This window comes from Salmo salar, chromosome 03 (assembly GCF_965601325.2).
Source record: "Salmo salar chromosome 03, fSalSal1, whole genome shotgun sequence".
NCBI lineage: Eukaryota > Metazoa > Chordata > Actinopteri > Salmoniformes > Salmonidae > Salmo > Salmo salar.
This window is the reverse complement of record NC_138293.1, coordinates 5,184,975-5,202,500: the sequence shown is the minus strand read 5'-3', so window position 1 is coordinate 5,202,500 and position 17,526 is coordinate 5,184,975. Positions and strand designations below refer to the sequence as shown.

Here is a 17,526-nt window from a genome sequence, read left to right as displayed (position 1 = left end):
CTACTCATTCCGCTCCATCCGTTTCCACGAGCCTGGCCCTCCCCAATTAAGGTGCCACCAGCCTCCTGTGGTGTGTGTGTGTGTGTGTGCAGCTGCATCATTGCGTCTCGAAACATCCAATTATTTACCAGCACACAAATCAAAACAACCTTGAAAAGTGTTCATTTCCAAAGCCTGTTTGTCTGCTGAACGTTGGAAGATGAAGTACTTGACAAAGGTCTGGGTCCAAGGACACCATTCAGCTGCCACTATGTAAAAGACATGCTATAACAGACATGTTATAACAGACATGTTATAACAGACATGCTATAACAGACATGTTATAACAGACATGCTGTAACAGGCTGATAAGGGCAGTGTTATAACATACATGTTATAACAGACATGCTATAACAGACATGTTATAACAGGCTGATAAGGGCAGTGTTATAGCAGACATGTTATAACAGACATGTTATAACAGGCTGATAAGGGCAGTGTTATAACAGACATGTTATAACAGACATGTTATAACAGGCTGATAAGGGCAGTGTTATAACAGACATGCTATAACAGACATGCTATAACAGGCTGATAAGGGAAGTATTATAACAGACATGCTATAACAGACATGCTATAACAGGCTGATAATAGCAGTGTTATAACAGACATGCTATAACAGACATGTTATAACAGGCTGATAAGGGCAGTGTTCTAACAGACATGCTATAACAGGCTGATAAGGGCAGTGTTATAACAGACATGCTATAACAGACATGTTATAACAGGCTGATAAGGTCAGTGTTATAACACATAACAGACATGTTATAACAGGCTGATAAGGGCAGTGTTATAACAGATAACAGACATGTTATAACAGGCTGATAAGGGCAGTGTTATAACAGACATGTTATAACAGGTTGATAAGGGCAGTGCTATAACAGACATGTTATAACAGGCTGATAAGGGCAGTGTTATAACAGATAACAGACATGTTATAACAGGCTGATAAGGGCAGTGTTACTATAGTTCTAACCATTATTTCTACTTTTACTTGGCTGTGTCATCCAACCTTGAAGTTTCAGTTTTCAATTCAGTCTATTTCAAAATCTCCTATTTATTTTTCACTTCTTGCATTTTCAATTCAGGCAATTCGCTAATAAAAAATGTCCCACTTCAATTCATTTCCCGGGCCTGAATGAATTGGAAACTGAATTGAACCTAACCTAACCTAACCAAACCTATGTCCATAATCGTTAGTTCGCTAAATAGCTTTTTATTTTCATGGTTCTGCGTGTACTGTAGCTAAGTACAGGAGGTCCCAGTCCAGAACACGGTGCTTTATCTGCTGAGTTGACGGACCTGAGGTCCCAGTATATATACTGGGGGCTATAATACGCTTAATGAAAAATAAACTGTTAACATAAATTGATACTTTGAGTCGAAACATGTTAGAAACACCATTGGCAGTGATTACAGCTATGAGTCTTCTTGGGTAAGTCTCATATAAGAGCTTTGTACAGCTGGATTGTACAACATTTGCCCATTATTATTTTCAAAATTCTTCAAGCTTTATCAAAGTCCTACGGAGGTCCTAAAAAGGTCCTGACATGATCCTCAGTGACGTCCAGTAACTTACAGGGAACTAGAACGTTCCCTTGGGACCATCACACGAGGTCCTAAGGACTAATCAAATTAATGTGCTTAGAATGTCCAAATAAGGTCATGACATGGTCCTTAGTGATGTCCAGGAAACTACACAAAGGTCCTCCAGAGAACGTTCCCTTGGGAACTTCACGCAACGTTTTTACACTGTCTCGGGAACGTCAGTGGGATAACGTTGCATCAAAAGCCTTAAGGGACCTAATTGGAATGTAGCCAAATGTCCTCAGGACATCCTTTGTTTGCTGGGTTGTGTGTAGTTTGACTGTAGTCAGATCTCATCAGGGGTGTGTGAGTCCCAAATGGAACCCTATTCCCTATATAGTGCACTACTTTTGACCAGAGCCCTATGAAACCCTCTTCCCTATGTAGTGCACTACTTTTGACCAGAGCCCTATGGAACCCTCTTCCCTATATAGTGCACGACCTTTGACCAGAGCCCTATGGAACCCTCTTCCCTATATAGTGCACGACCTTTGACCAGAGCCTTATGGATGCCTTTTGGAATAACAGTCTTTGTCTAGTCCAAGGCTAGCTATTTACCTACAATAACTATTTCAGAATTTGATGAATGCTTATTGGTCACATTCATCAACACACACACGCACGCTCATACACACACATACACATCATCCTTCTCTTCCTACTCTCTCTATTATAAAGCCATCCATCAGTCTTCCTATAACACCTAGAGAGCTGCATTACAGCACACCATGTAGGTTCCTGTAATGGTGCTAAATTAGACTAGCAACTGAGCATCTCAGAGTACCTACAAACTAATGTACTCTAAAAAATAAATGGGATTTCTGTATAGAACCTTTCTGAGGGCCATATGAAGCAATCCATTGACCCCTTTTTGGTTCTATATGGCATAATTTACTCTAACTACTAATTTCATCTAACTACTCATTTCATCTAGCTACTCATTTAATCTAACTACTAATTTCATCTAACTACTCATTTCATCTAGCTACTCATTTCATCTAACTACTAATTTCATCTAACTACTCATTTCATCTAAGTACTAATTTCATCTAGCTAGTCATTTCATCTAACTACTCATTTCATCTAGCTACTCATTTCATCTAACTACTCATTTCATCTAACTACTCATTTCATCTAGCTACTCATTTTCTAAGTACTCATTTCATCTAACTACTCATTTCATCTAGCTACTCATTTCATCTAAGTACTCATTTAATCTAACTACTCATTTCATTTTACTACTAATTTCCACTAACTACTCATTTTCTGTAACTACTCAATTCATCTAACTACTCATTTCATCTAACTACTCATTTCATCTAACTACCTGGTGGGGGTCTGGTGGTGGGGGTCTGGTGGTGGGGTATGGTGGGGGTCTGGTGGTGGGGGTCTGGTGGTGGGGGTCTGGTGGTGGGGTATGGTGGGGGTCTGGTGGTGGGGGTCTGGTAGTGGGGGTCTGGTGGTGGTGGTCTGGTGGTGGGGGTCTGGTGGTGGGGTCTGGTGGTGGGGGTCTGGTGTTGTGGGTCTGGTGGTGGGGGTCTGGTGGTGGGGTATGGTGGGGGTCTGGTGGTGGGGGTCTGGTGGTGGGGGTCTGGTGGTGGGGTATGGTGGGGGTCTGGTGGTGGGGGTCTGGTGGTGGGGGTCTGGTGGTGGGGTCTGGTGGTGGGGGTCTGGTGGTGGGGGTCTGGTGTTGTGGGTCTGGTGGTGGGGGTCTGGTGGTGGGGGTCTGGTGGTGGGGGTCTGGTGTTGTGGGCCTGGTAGTGGGGGTCTGGTGGTGGGGGTCTGGTGGTGGGGGTCTGGTGGTGGGGGTCTGGTGTTGTGGGCCTGGTAGTGGGGGTCTGGTGGTGGGGGTCTGGTGGTGGGGTCTGGTGGTGGGGTCTGGTGGTGGGGTCTGGTGGTGGGGGTCTGGTGGTGGGGGTCTGGTGTTGTGGGCCTGGTAGTGGGGGTCTGGTGGTGGGGGTCTGGTGGTGGGGGTCTGGTGGTGGGGGTCTGGTGTTGTGGGTCTGGTGGTGGGGGTCTGGTGTTGTGGGTCTGGTGGTGGGGGTCTGGTGGTGGGGGTCTGGTGTTGTGGGTCTGGTGGTGGGGGTCTGGTGTTGTGGGTCTGGTGGTGGGGGTCTGGTGGTGGGGGTCTGGTGTTGTGGGTCTGGTGGTGGGGGTCTGGTGGTGGGGGTCTGGTGTTGTGGGCCTGGTGGTGGGGGTCTGGTGGTGGGGGTCTGGTGGTGGGGTCTGGTGGTGGGGTCTGGTGGTGGGGGTCTGGTGGTGGGGGTCTGGTGGTGGGGGTCTGGTGTTGTGGGTCTGGTGGTGGGGGTCTGGTGTTGTGGGCCTGGTGGTGGGGGTCTGGTGGTGGGGGTCTGGTGGTGGGGGTCTGGTGGTGGGGGTCTGGTGTTGTGGGCCTGGTGGTGGGGGGTCTGGTGTTGTGGGCCTGGTGGTGGGGGTCTGGTGGTGGGGTCTGGTGGTGGGGGTCTGGTGGTGGGGGTCTGGTGTTGTGGGCCTGGTGTTGTGGGTCTGGTGGTGGGGTCTGGTGGTGGGGGTCTGGTGGTGGGGGTCTGGTGTTGTGGGGGTCTGGTGGGGGCATGGGGCCATATGGCACGAGACGGCGTCCAAATTGAACAAACAGAGATTTGACAAAACAACGCAGCAGGAGAGTCATTAGCCCCCACAGTGTGTCCTGTCAAGCAGGCTTCTAGCCAGCGTCCCTAATGGCACCCTATTCCCTATATAGTGCACTACTTTTGAAGCAGAGCTCTATGTGCAGTGCACTATATAGGGAATAGGGTGTCATTTGTGACAAAAACCCTAGTCAAATACATATCAGGGTCATACTGAGACAGCCACTGATAAAGTGTTTGGAAGCAGTAGGGAGACGGGGATAGTTCATCCTTACACAGATTTCTCCCCCGAAGCCACTTGCAGTAACTAGCAGCTGTAGACTGTTATGTATGATCACGACCAAGCTGTTTTGAATTGGAGAGAGAGAGAGAGAGAGAGAGAGAGAGAGAGAGAGAGAGAGAGTAAGAGAGAGAGAGAGAGAGAGAGAGAGAGAGAGAGAGAGAGAGAGAGAGAGAGAGAGAGAGAGAGAGAGAGAGAGAGAGAGAGAGAGAGTAAGAGAGAGAGAGAGAGAGAGAGAGAGAGAGAGAGAGAGAGAGAGAGAGAGAGAGAGACACACACACAGAGAGACACACACACACAGAGATTAAAGGTCAGGGGGACACATTTTGAGCATGTTGTTGTTAAGTATAATTACGTACAGAGGTACAATGCAGAAGCCTTAAATTGACCGTGAGCTGCATTGTGTTGTAGAATGAGGACTTGAACAGACAGGTCAATACTGTATTGTTGCCAGATGAATAGGAGAGAGAAGTTCAGGCAGGTCAATACTGTATTGTTTCAGGTTGAATAGGAGAGAGCATTTCTATTTTCATCTATTTTGATAACTTTAGTTTAAATCTATCACTGGACAGAGGTGTGTGTGTGTGTGTGTGTGTGTGTGTGTGTGTGTGTGTGTGTGTGTGTGTGTGTGTGTGTGGAGTGCAATCAGAGTAATATTTATGTGGAGTAGACTACCGTGATGAGGCTCTATGGAGTAGACTACCGTGATGAGGCTCTATGGAGTAGACTACCGTGATGAGGCTCTATGGAGTAGAATACCGTGATGAGGCTCTATGGAGTAGAATACCATGATGAGGCTCTATGGAGTAGAATACCGTGATGAGGCTCTATGGAGTAGAATACCGTGATGAGGCTCTATGGAGTAGAGTACCATGATGCTCTATGGAGTAGAGTACCATGATGAGGCTCTATGGAGTAGAATACCGTGATGAGGCTCTATGGAGTAGAATACCATGAGGCTCTATGGAGTAGAGTACCATGATGAGGCTCTATGGAGTAGAATACCATGATGAGGCTCTATGGAGTAGAATACCATGAGGCTCTATGGAGTAGAATACCATGAGGCTCTATGGAGTAGAATACAGTGATGAGGCTCTATGGAGTAGAATACCATGATGAGGCTCTATGGAGTAGAATACCATGAGGCTCTATGGAGTAGAGTACCATGATGAGGCTCTATGGAGTAGAATACCATGAGGCTCTATGGAGTAGAATACCATGATGAGGCTCTATGGAGTAGAATACCATGAGGCTTTATGGAGTAGAATACCATGATGAGGCTCTATGGAGTAGAATACCGTGATGAGGCTCTATGGAGTAGAATACCATGAGGCTCTATGGAGTAGAGTACCATGATGAGGCTCTATGGAGTAGAATACCATTATGAGGCTCTATGGAGTAGAGTACCATGATGAGGCTCTATGGAGTAGAATACCATGAGGCTCTATGGAGTAGAATACTGTGATGAGGCTCTATGGAGTAGAGTACCATGATGAGGCTCTATGGAGTAGAATACCATGAGGCTCTATGGAGTAGAATACCATGAGGCTCTATGGAGTAGAATACCGTGATGAGGCTCTATGGAGTAGAGTACCATGATGAGGCTCTATGGAGTAGAATACCATGAGGCTCTATGGAGTAGAATACAGTGATGAGGCTCTATGGAGTAGAATACAGTGATGAGGCTCTATGGAGTAGAATACCGTGATGAGGCTCTATGGAGTAGAATACCATGAGGCTCTATGGAGTAGAGTACCATGATGAGGCTCTATGGAGTAGAATACCATGATGAGGCTCTATGGAGTAGAATACCGTGATGAGGCTCTATGGAGTAGAATACCATGAGGCTCTATGGAGTAGAATACCGTGATGAGGCTCTATGGAGTAGAATACCATGAGGCTCTATGGAGTAGAATACCATGAGGTTATATAGAGTAGACTACCATGATGAGGTTATATGGAGTAGACTACCGTGATGAGGTTATATGGAGTAGAATACCATGATGAGGCTCTATGGAGTAGAATACCATGATGAGGTGTGGTGGCTAATGTCTGCATTAACAAATGAGGAGAGTTACAAACACATCAGTCTGAGTTAAACTACATCTTTAATAATTAAGATACTTTTGCAAAAGCACTTTGACTTTCAACGATTCACCATTTCTAATGGCCCGTTGAGAGTGTCAACACAATGGCTACTGAGATATTTTATAGCAAATATCCACCCCCCTTTGACATGACAAACCACAGATCTTAGGAACAGTTCACAAAGGACCTTATACTTTAGAGAGGAGTATCCACAGCCAGATAGCGTTCGCTATAAATTATCGTTCAGTTTGGTCCCTAATGACGAGGTTCTAATCTCGTCCCTGGTACTTTATAGAACAAAAACGGCATTTCATCCAATGGCATAAATCAATTGTCAACTCTAGATACTCCCATCTCAAGTAAACCCCTCTTGACTCCACTCCTGGACAAGCTCACTGAGGGGAGTGACTTGCGCACAGACATTGTGGAGACAAATAATTGGTTCCCCATTAATCACGCCATCTCTTCACATGGTTTAAGAATAGGTAAATACACATTCACATGTGAAGACAATGTTTCATTCTGTCCTCCTCCCTGTCTGATATTCTGCATAGCGACAGAGACATGTAAAAAACAAGTCTGACCTCTCCCCTCTCTGGGCCCCAAGTGACTGAGCCCCAGCTAAGGGAAACGTGCAACTGAAAGACAGCAGAGTCCAAAGGGATACTTTCTAATGACAAGTATCTCACATAAGCATATTATACAAATAAAACATCTTAATTATCTATGTTACCCAACTAATTCTGATTCATCCGCCACAGAGGTTATATGGAGTAGAGTACCATGAGGCTCTATGGAGTAGAGTACCATGAGGCTCTATGGAGTAGAATACCATGATGAGGCTCTATGGAGTAGAATACCATGATGAGGCTCTATGGAGTAGAATACCATGATGAGGCTCTATGGAGTAGAATACCATGATGAGGCTCTATGGAGTAGAATACCGTGATGAGGCTCTATGGAGTAGAATACCATGATGAGGCTCTATGGAGTAGAATACCATGATGAGGCTCTATGGAGTAGAATACCATGATGAGGCTCTATGGAGTAGAATACCATGATGAGGCTCTATGGAGTAGAATACCGTGATAAGGCTCTATGGAGTAGAATACCGTGATGAGGCTCTATGGAGTAGAATACCATGAGGCTCTATGGAGTAGAATACCATGAGGCTCTATGGAGTAGAATACCGTGAGGCTCTATGGAGTAGAATACCGTGATGAGGCTCTATGGAGTAGAATACCATGAGGCTCTATGGAGTAGAATACCATGAGGCTCTATGGAGTAGAATACCATGAGGCTCTATGGAGTAGAATACCATGATGAGGCTCTATGGAGTAGAATACCATGAGGCTCTATGGAGTAGAATACCATGAGGCTCTATGGAGTAGAATACCGTGATGAGGCTCTATGGAGTAGAATACCGTGATAAGGCTCTATGGAGTAGAATACCGTGATGAGGCTCTATGGAGTAGAATACCATGAGGCTCTATGGAGTAGAGTACCATGATGAGGCTCGACACTCATTCACTGCTTAATCTGGTCTGGCTCCCTTTTTCCATCTATTTTCAATGTGCACAAAGTATATGTTTGTCTGAGTTTAAGGTAGTTGTTTTGTTACAGACTGCTTTGAGTTGAATTGGCCCGAAGGAGGCCCAAAAAGCTCCCAGTCCAAAGACATCCCAAAAGTGTATTATCTGCACAAAATAGCGTGATTTTGTTCCAGAGTCGTGTCTTTCTGGAGGAGGTCCTGAAAACAAGTTGTTTCTTGAGGCAAACAAACTCTATTATTGCTTCTCCACCCCCAGATTCACTGACTAATTGACCATCGTCAGGCCCGCTGATGTATCTGCCTTCACAACACAAAGCCTTGCCAAATGAATTAGATGGTAAAGGGTATGGATCGGATTGCTTGGCTTGAATTGGGAGGAAAAAGTTTCAAAATGAATTTAACTTCTCTCTCTCTCTTCAGCACAGTCTTTTCTACCCAATCCTTCAAATGTCTTTCCAGGTATGAGTCATCTCTAACATCTCTGTTTTAACTAATAATCTTTGTTATTGTTTGTTTTGTGTTCTCCTAAACAGGAAGCTGGCTAAGAAGCGTAATTGAGCGTTACACAGCAGGACATTATAATGATTGATTAATTGATTGTTGATTAATTATTGATTTGTTATTGTTTGTCTTGTGTTCTCCTAAACAGGAAGCTGGCTAAGAAGCGTAAAGAGACGTTGAGCAGTACTCGACAGGAGATGACAGTGATGGTTAACTCTATGGATAAGAGTTATACGGAGCAGGGGACAAACTGTGACGAGGCCTTGTCCTTCATGGACACACACAGCCACACCCTCAACACTAGGAGTGAGTGTACCCTCACAATCAATGGGAGAAGTAAGTTGTACTGGGAAAAAGACGTACCTTCAGACTTTGATTGGCCTTTTTTCCCTTCTGAAATCAGTTGTATTGATCAAATATCTTATCCCTATACTGTAGTATGCTTTGACTCCCAACCACGCAAGTCATAGACTGTTCTCTCTGCTACCGCACGGCAAGCGGTACCAGTGCACCTGGAACCAACAGGACCCTGAACAGCTTCTAACCCCCAAGTCATAAGACTGATAAATAGATAGTTAACAGTAGAACCACTATAGACCAATTTTTTTTTAAATCAGCCCCCTCCAAATAAATATGTCCAGCTCTTTCCCTGACCTTTCCTAAATGTTTCTATTTTACACTGCTCATTTGTACGAATTTTGAAGTCACAATCAGAAAAGTATTTAGGGCCTTTTCACAGTTTTTAAAATGTAAAAATAAGCTGTTATGGGACTGTTTTGTTTACTATAACTATGCTGAACAAAAATATAAATGCAACATGCAACAATTTCAATGGTTTTACTGAGTTACAGTTCATATAAAGGAAATCAGTCCATTTAAATGAATTCATTAGGCCCTAATCTATGGATTTCACATGACTGGGCAGGGGCACAGTCATGGGTGGGCCTGGGAGGGCCTAGCCCTACCCACTTGGGAGCCAAGCCCACAACAAAAGGGCTTTATTACAGACAGAAATACTCCCCCGTTTCATCAGCTGTCCAGGTGGCTGGTCTCAGACGATTCCACAGGTGAAGAAGCCGGATGTGGAGATCCTGGGCTGGTGTAGTTACACATGGTCTGCGGTTGTGAGGTCGGTTGGACATAATGCCAAATTCTCTAAAATGACATTGGAGCCAGCTTATGGTACAGAAATTAACATTAAATGTTAACAGCTCTGTGGACATTGCTGCAGTCAGCATGCCAATTGCACGCTCCCTCAAAACTTGAGACATCTGTGGCATTGTGTTGTGTGACAAAACTGCACATTTTAGAGTGGCCTTTTATTGTCCCCAGCACAAGGTGCACCTATGTAATGATCATGGTGTTTAATCAGCTTCTTGATATGCCACACCTGTCAGGTGGATGGATCATCTTGGAAAATGAGAAATGCTCACTAACTGTCTTGTTGGCTCAAATAGCCGACCAATCAGCCTGTTACCAACCCTTAGTAAACTTCTGGAAAAAATTGTGTTTGACCAGATACAATGCTATTTCACAGTAAACAAATTGACAACAGAATTTCAGCATACTTGTAGGGAAGGACACTCAACAAGCACAGTATTTACACAAATGACTGATGATTGGCTGAGAGAAATTGATGAATAAATGATTGTGGGGGCTGTCTTGTTAAACTTCAGTGCAGCTTTTGACATTATCCATCATAGTCTGCTGCTGGAAAAGTGTATGTGTTATGGCTTTACACCCCCTGCTATAATGTGGATAAAGAGTTACTTGTCTAACAGAACACGGAGGGTGTTCTTTAATTGAAGCCTCTCAAATATAATCCAGTTAGAATCAGGAATTCCCCAGGGTAACTGTTTAAGCCCCTTGATTTTTTCCATTTTTACTAACGACATGCCACTGACTAAGTAAAGCCAGAGTGTCTATGTATGCGGATGACTCAACACTATACACGTCAGCTACTACAGCAACTGAAATTACTTCAACACTCAACAAAGAGCTGCAGTTAGTTTCAAAGTGGGTGGCAAGGAATAAGTTAGCCCTAAATATTTCTAAAACTAAAAGCATTGTATTTGGAACAAAACATTCACTAAACCCTTAACCTCAACTAAATATTGTAATAAATAATGTGGAAATTGAGCAAGTTGAGATGACTAAACTGCTTGGAGTAACCCTAGATTGTATACTGTCATGGTCAAAACATATTTATGCAATAGTAGCTAAGATGGGGAGAAGTCTGTCCATAATAAAGCAATGCTCTGCCTTCTTAACAGCACTATCAACAAGGCAGGTCCTACAGGCCCTAGTTTTGTCGCACCTTGACTACTATTCAGTCGTGTGGTCAGGACTTAGGAAAATTGCAATGGGCTCAGAACAGGGCAGCATGCCTGGCCCTTGGATGTACACAGAGAGCTAATATTAATAATATGCATGTCAATCTCTCCTGGCTGAAAGTGGAGGAGAGATTGACGTCATCACTACTTTTATTTATGAGAGGTATTGACATGTTGAATGCACCGAGCTGTCTGTCTAAACTACTGGCACACAGCTCGGACACCCATACATACCCCACAAGACATGCCACAAGAGGTCTCTTCACAGTTCCCAAGTTCAGAACATACTATGGGAGGCACACAGTACTACATAGAGCCATGACTACATGGAACTCTATTCCACATCAAGTAACTGACGCAAGCAGTAAAATTAGATAAAAAAAACATCTTATGGAACAGCGGGGACTGTGAAGAAACACAAACATTGGCACAGACACATGCATACACACACACACGATAACATATGCACTATACATACACATGGATTTAGTACTGTAGATACAGTTGAAGTCGAAAGTTTACATACATTTAGGTTGGAGTCATTAAAACTTGTTTTTCAACCACTCCACACATTTCTTGTTAACAAACTATAGTTTTGGCAAGTCGGTTAGGACATCTACTTTGTGCATGACACAAGTAATTTTTCCAACAATTGTTTACAGATAGATTAGTTCACTTATAATTCACTGTATCACAATTCCAGTGGGTAAGAAGTTTACATACACTAAATTGACTGTGTCTTTAAACAGCGTGGAAAATTTCAGAAAATGATGTCATGGCTTTAGAAGCTTCTGATAGGCTAATTGACATCATTTGAGTCAATTGGAGCTGTACCTGTGGATGTATTTCAAGGCCTACCTTCAAACTCAGTGCCTCTTTGCTTGACATCATGGGAAAATCAAAAGAAATCAACCAAATCCTCAGAAAAACAATTGTAGACCTCCACAAGTCTGGTTCATCCTTGGGAGCAATTTCCAAATGCCTGAACATGCCACGTTCAACTGTACAAGCAATAGTACGCAAGTATAAACACCATGGGACCACGCAGCCGTCATACCGCTCAGGAAGGAGATGCGTTCTGTCTCCTAAAGATGAACGTACTTTGGTGCGAAAAGGGGAAATAAATCCCAGAACAACAGCAAAGGACCTTGTGAAGATGCTGAAGGAAACAGGTACAAAAGTATCTATATCCACAGTAAAACGGGTCCTATATCGACATAACCTGAAAGGCCACTCAGCAAGGAAGAAGCCACTGCTCCAAAACCGCCATAAAATGCCAGACTACGATTTGCAACTGTACATGGGGACAAAGATCGTACTTTTTGGAGAAATGTCCTCTGGTCTGATGAAACAAAAATAGAACTGTTTGGCCATTATGACCATTGTTATGTTTGGAGGAAAAAGGGCGAGGCTTGCAAGCCGAAGAACACCATCCCAACCATGAAGCACGGGGGTGGCAGCATCATGTTGTGGGGGTGCTCTGCTGCAGGAGGGACTGGTGCACTTCACAAAATAGATGGCATCATGAGAGGGGAAAATGATGTGGATATATTGAAGCAACATCTCAAGACATCAGTCAGGAAGTTAAAGCTTGGTGGCAAATTGGTCTTCCAAATGAACAATGACCCCAAGCATACTTCCAAAGTTGTGGCAAAATGGCTTAAGGACAACAAAGTCACGGTATTGGAGTGGACATCACAAAGCCCTGACCTCAATCCTATGGAAACTTTGTGTGCAGAACTGAAGAAGCATGTGAGAGCAAGGAGGCCTACAAACCTGACTCCGTTACACCAGCTCTGTGAGGCGGAATGGGCCAAAATTCACCCAACTTATTGTGGGAAGCTTGTGGAAGGCTACCCAAAACGTTTGACCCAAGTTAAACAATTTAAAGGCAGTGCTACCATATATTAATTTAGAGTACGTAAACTTCTGACCCACTTGGAATGTGATGAAAGAAATAAAAGCTGAAATAAATCATTCTCTCTACTGTTATTCTGACATTTCACATTCTTAAAATAAATCGGTGATCCTAACTGACCTAAGACAGGGGAATTTTTACCAGGATTAAATGTTAGGAATTGTGAAAAACTGAGTTTAAATGTATTTGGCTGAGGTGTATGTAAACTTCAGACTTCAACTGTATATGTAGATATGTAGTAGTGGTGGAGTAGGGGCCTGAGGGCACACAATGTGTTGTGAAATCTGTGAATGTATTGTAATGTTTTAAAAATTGTATAAACTGCCTTAATTTTGCTGGACCCCAGGAAGAGTAGCTGCTGCTTTGACAGCAGCTAATGGGGATGTAAACAAATAGGTACACAACATTTGAGAGAAATAAGCACATGGCATATGTTTGTGCTTATGGAACATTTCTGGGATCTTTTATTTCAGATCATGAAACGTGGGACCAACACTTTACATGTTGTGTTTATGTTTTAAAGCTAACACCTTTCAGCACCTCAGTCTCTGTAATACCCACTTGACTTTGGTTCAGTATAGTACGGTCGTTGTTGCATTTTTGAGAATTGTGACTTGGTCCCCCAAATTTGTTGTTGTTGTTGATATTACCTAATTTTAAAATTATGTCATAAAGAGTGCATGTTCAACTTCATAAAAAACATGTTTTCCCATCTCAAGAGGTTAAATACAAAATATATACTATAATAAGTGCCAAATAAAGTTACAGGGTTGACCTTAACAGGTTTTACCATTTCATCTGAAATCCATAAATCCACTTGTGACTGGAGGAATGGGAGCTTGTTGAGCCCAATAGTGTGTGGTAAATCAATGCAAGCTTCACAAAAAAAAAAAAAGGTTTTGTTAAAACATTTCTATCCTGTCTATCTATGGGTGTCACGGATCCCACCGAAACTTTCATTACGCACACCTGGCCCCTATTCCCAGTGATTAGTAATGGTATAAGTGTGCCCTTGGTTTACCAGTGTCCTGTTGATTATTGTTACAATGTCTATTGGTTAGTGTAAGTACCTGTGCTGTGTGTTTTGGCTTTCGTGCAAGTTGTGGATTGTGCAGATGATTACGGGTCTCGTGTTAATCATTGTGCGCTCATGTTATTTATTCGAGGTACACCTCTTTTGTTTGGTTTCCTACCATGTGTTTTGTATACGTGTTTGTTTGGTCTTCGTCCCCGTGCCTTTACATGGCACGCCGTAATTTGGGTACAATAAAAAACCCTATTACGCATTCTTGCGCCTGTCTCCCGACTCATTCAATAACAGCGTGACAATGGGTAACTGTTATGTTTGACCCGCTCAGCAAAATACCAGAGAATGATCAAAAGGAGTAGAACCAGTTCACGTGCTTTTACATTTTGATTTGACTATTAGATGTTCAATGTTTCTTTTGAAAAAATATTTAAAAAAGTTAAGAGTTTCATCCGTATAAAAATTATAATTCCGTTCACAAAACACAGTTGACTTTAAAATGAGGGACAGACGTACACTACCGGTCAAAGGTTTTAGAACTACTCATTCCAGGGTTTTTCTTTAGTTTTTACTATTTTCTACATTTTAGAATAGTAGTGAAGACATCAAAACTGAAATAACACATAAGGAATAATGTAGTAACCAACAAAAAAAAGTGTTAAACAAATCTAAATATATTTTATATTTGAGATTATTCAAATAGCCACCCTTTGCCTTGATAACAGCTTTGAAAACACTTGGCAAATGTATCCATGCGGTCTTTATTAAAGTGCACTTAATTTAATATAACAGGCTTTTAAAATTCAATATTGGTGCACAATTTTTACTTAAAATATCAAAGGCACTCAAAAGGAACCCATTTGGTGGAATGACTCTGTCCTGTATACATTACCACGGCATGGCTATTGTTGAATAACACTATACCCTAATCCTTAAAACCTTATACCAAACTCCGTCTCTAACAGCTTTGTCTGGGGCTAGGCCTTGGAGCCTGATCGTGACCCCATATAATCTGACCCAGGCCATCCTGATTTAGACCCTTCTACCCCTCCCTCCCATTAGTCGTGTTCCACTGCTCGGTAGGAAATGACGCCCCTGCACAAGACATTTAAGCTTTGACCTCAACTGACTGTCTGTTAAAATGTGGATGTCTTGAAATTGACATCCCAACTTCCCACCCAGGGACTGTCCAGGTTCCAAAATCCTGAGCCCCTTGACCTTGTTTAACCGTCTATTGATGTCATGTGTAGCTGTTTATACTAGTGTTGTTAGACAAGTTAGTCATCCCTTTAACGCAGTCGTCTGGTGTGTGGCATGGTGTGTATTTTAAAGAAAATGCACTGAAACAAAAATACCTTTAGTTTTGGTGATCCTCTCAGCTACGGCTCAATTGGGTGGATGGATGGCTTATTTTGTATTCCAATGTATTGAACGAATTTATTAATTTATTAATCACAGTTAATCACAATTTATTAATTAATTTATTAATCACAATCTCATTTTCAAGTCCTTGTTGGAAAAAAAACAACAATATTTTGGACATGATTTCGTTTTCAAATAACTGAAAGTGAGAGGTTGTAATCTGAATAATAGGAAAAAGTCTATTGTCCTGCTAATAGCCCGTCCTAGAAACGTTGCTTGCAGAAATCACAGCCTGCTACGCTTGTGAAAACAGAGTTAACTATAATACTTTTTCCTTCTTCCACTTGTTAAAGGATTCCAAATGATAAAGTAATTTTTTTTAATCAATTAGTATATTTGAGTTTAACCACAACATTTGTTGTATTATTTGTTCTGTCTTTGGATTAAACTGAAATTGCAAACAACTTTCTATGAGTTGTTTAAAAAATAACTATATTTTGGAGATTATTTTTTTTCCAAATAACCGAAAGTGAGCGAGGAAAAAGGCCGTCCTTGAACATGGGAGGAGACAATGTTACTAATTTGTAAATAAAGCAAGTTTGTTATTTTGAATGAATTATTTCTGGTTTTTAGAGGGAGAGAAACCAGAAGCCCACCATCGTCTCATGGGTCTCCCGGTTGCGGCCGGCACGGGTATCGAACCAGCGTCTGTAGCAACGCAGTTTGCACTGCGATGCAGTGTTTGCAAAGTTTTTCATCCTGATCAATTGCCTTGCACAAAGTATCTATTGACCTGCTAATAGCCCATAATGGTGCTGTACGAGGTGACGGGTTGGGTCGGGAGTAGGCTACAGTACTACAGTAAAAGAACAATTATCTAAACATTTCCACACCCTAATTGCAGTCTAACCTATACCCAAACAGAGATTCAGTGAAAATAAAAATCTAATTGATTTATCAAGAACAGTCCCCATGCCAGAACAGCACTGTTTTGACATCTGAATGCTGTCTTTTACCCCTTCCACTTGCCTCTTCCATTAATTTTGAAAGAGTATTTTCCAGTAAGCAGAATCAATGCTCTAACTCCCCCTTGCGCCGGTCTGGAGCATTGACGCAGTGACGCAGGGTACTGTACTAAACCACAAATTACCTCTAAATCCCACAGCATAATCTCAAAACCTTTAGTTGAGCAAACACTGTAGCAACCACTGTAGATGACATGGTGTTGGTCCTACATGGTGTTGGTCCTATATGGTGTTGGTCCTAGATGACATGGTGTTGGTCCTAGATGACATGGTGTTGGTCCTAGATGGTGTTGGTCCTAGATGACATGGTGTTGGTCCTAGATGGTGTTGGTCCTAGATGACATGGTATTGGTCCTAGATGACATGGTGTTGGTCCTAGATGGTGTTGGTCCTAGATGGTGTTGGTCCTAGATGGTGTTGGTCCTAGATGACATGGTGATGGTCCTAGATGACATGGTGATGGTCCTAGATGACATGGTGTTGGTCCTAGATGACATGGTGTTGGTCCTAGATGACATGGTGTTGGTCCTAGATGACATGGTGTTGGTCCTAGATGACATGGTGTTGGTCCTAGATGGTGTTGGTCCTAGATGGTGTTGGTCCTAGATGGTGTTGGTCCTAGATGGTGTTGGTCCTAGATGGTGTTGGTCCTAGATGACATGGTGTTGGTCCTAGATGGTGTTGGTCCTAGATGGTGTTGGTCCTAGATGGTGTTGGTCCTAGATGGTGTTGGTCCTAGATAGTGTTGGTCCTAGATGGTGTTGGTCCTAGATGGTGTTGGTCCTAGATGACATGGTGATGGTCCTAGATGACATGGTGATGGTCCTAGATGACATGGTGATGGTCCTAGATGACATGGTGATGGTCCTAGATGGTGTTGGACCTAGATGACATGGTGTTGGTCCTAGATGACATGGTGTTGGTCCTAGATGACATGGTGTTGGTCCTAGATGACATGGTGGTGGTCCTAGATGACATGGTGTTGGTCCTAGATGGTGTTGGTCCCAGATGGTGTTGGTCCTAGATGACATGGTGGTGGTCCTAGATGACATGGTGTTGGTCCTAGATGGTGTTGGTCCTAGATGGTGTTGGTCCTAGATGACATGGTGTTGGTCCTAGATGACATGGTGTTGGTCCTAGATGACATGGTGTTGGTCCTAGATGACATGGTGTTGGTCCAAGATGTTGTTGTTCCTAGATGGTGT

At 42.9% G+C, this 17,526-nt stretch overlaps 1 protein-coding gene across 5 annotated transcripts in view; it reads left to right on the top strand.

The window, feature by feature from the left end:
* Positions 1-17,526, top strand: part of LOC106596771 (receptor-type tyrosine-protein phosphatase mu) — a 300,100-nt gene that overhangs the window by 33,259 nt on the left and 249,315 nt on the right. For all 5 annotated transcript variants that reach the window (XM_082973221.1, XM_082973223.1, XM_082973222.1 and 2 more), the window contains one exon: positions 8,805-8,992. In XM_082973221.1, the coding sequence (XP_082829347.1) occupies positions 8,805-8,992 (188 nt within the window). The remainder of the gene's footprint in view (positions 1-8,804; positions 8,993-17,526) is intronic.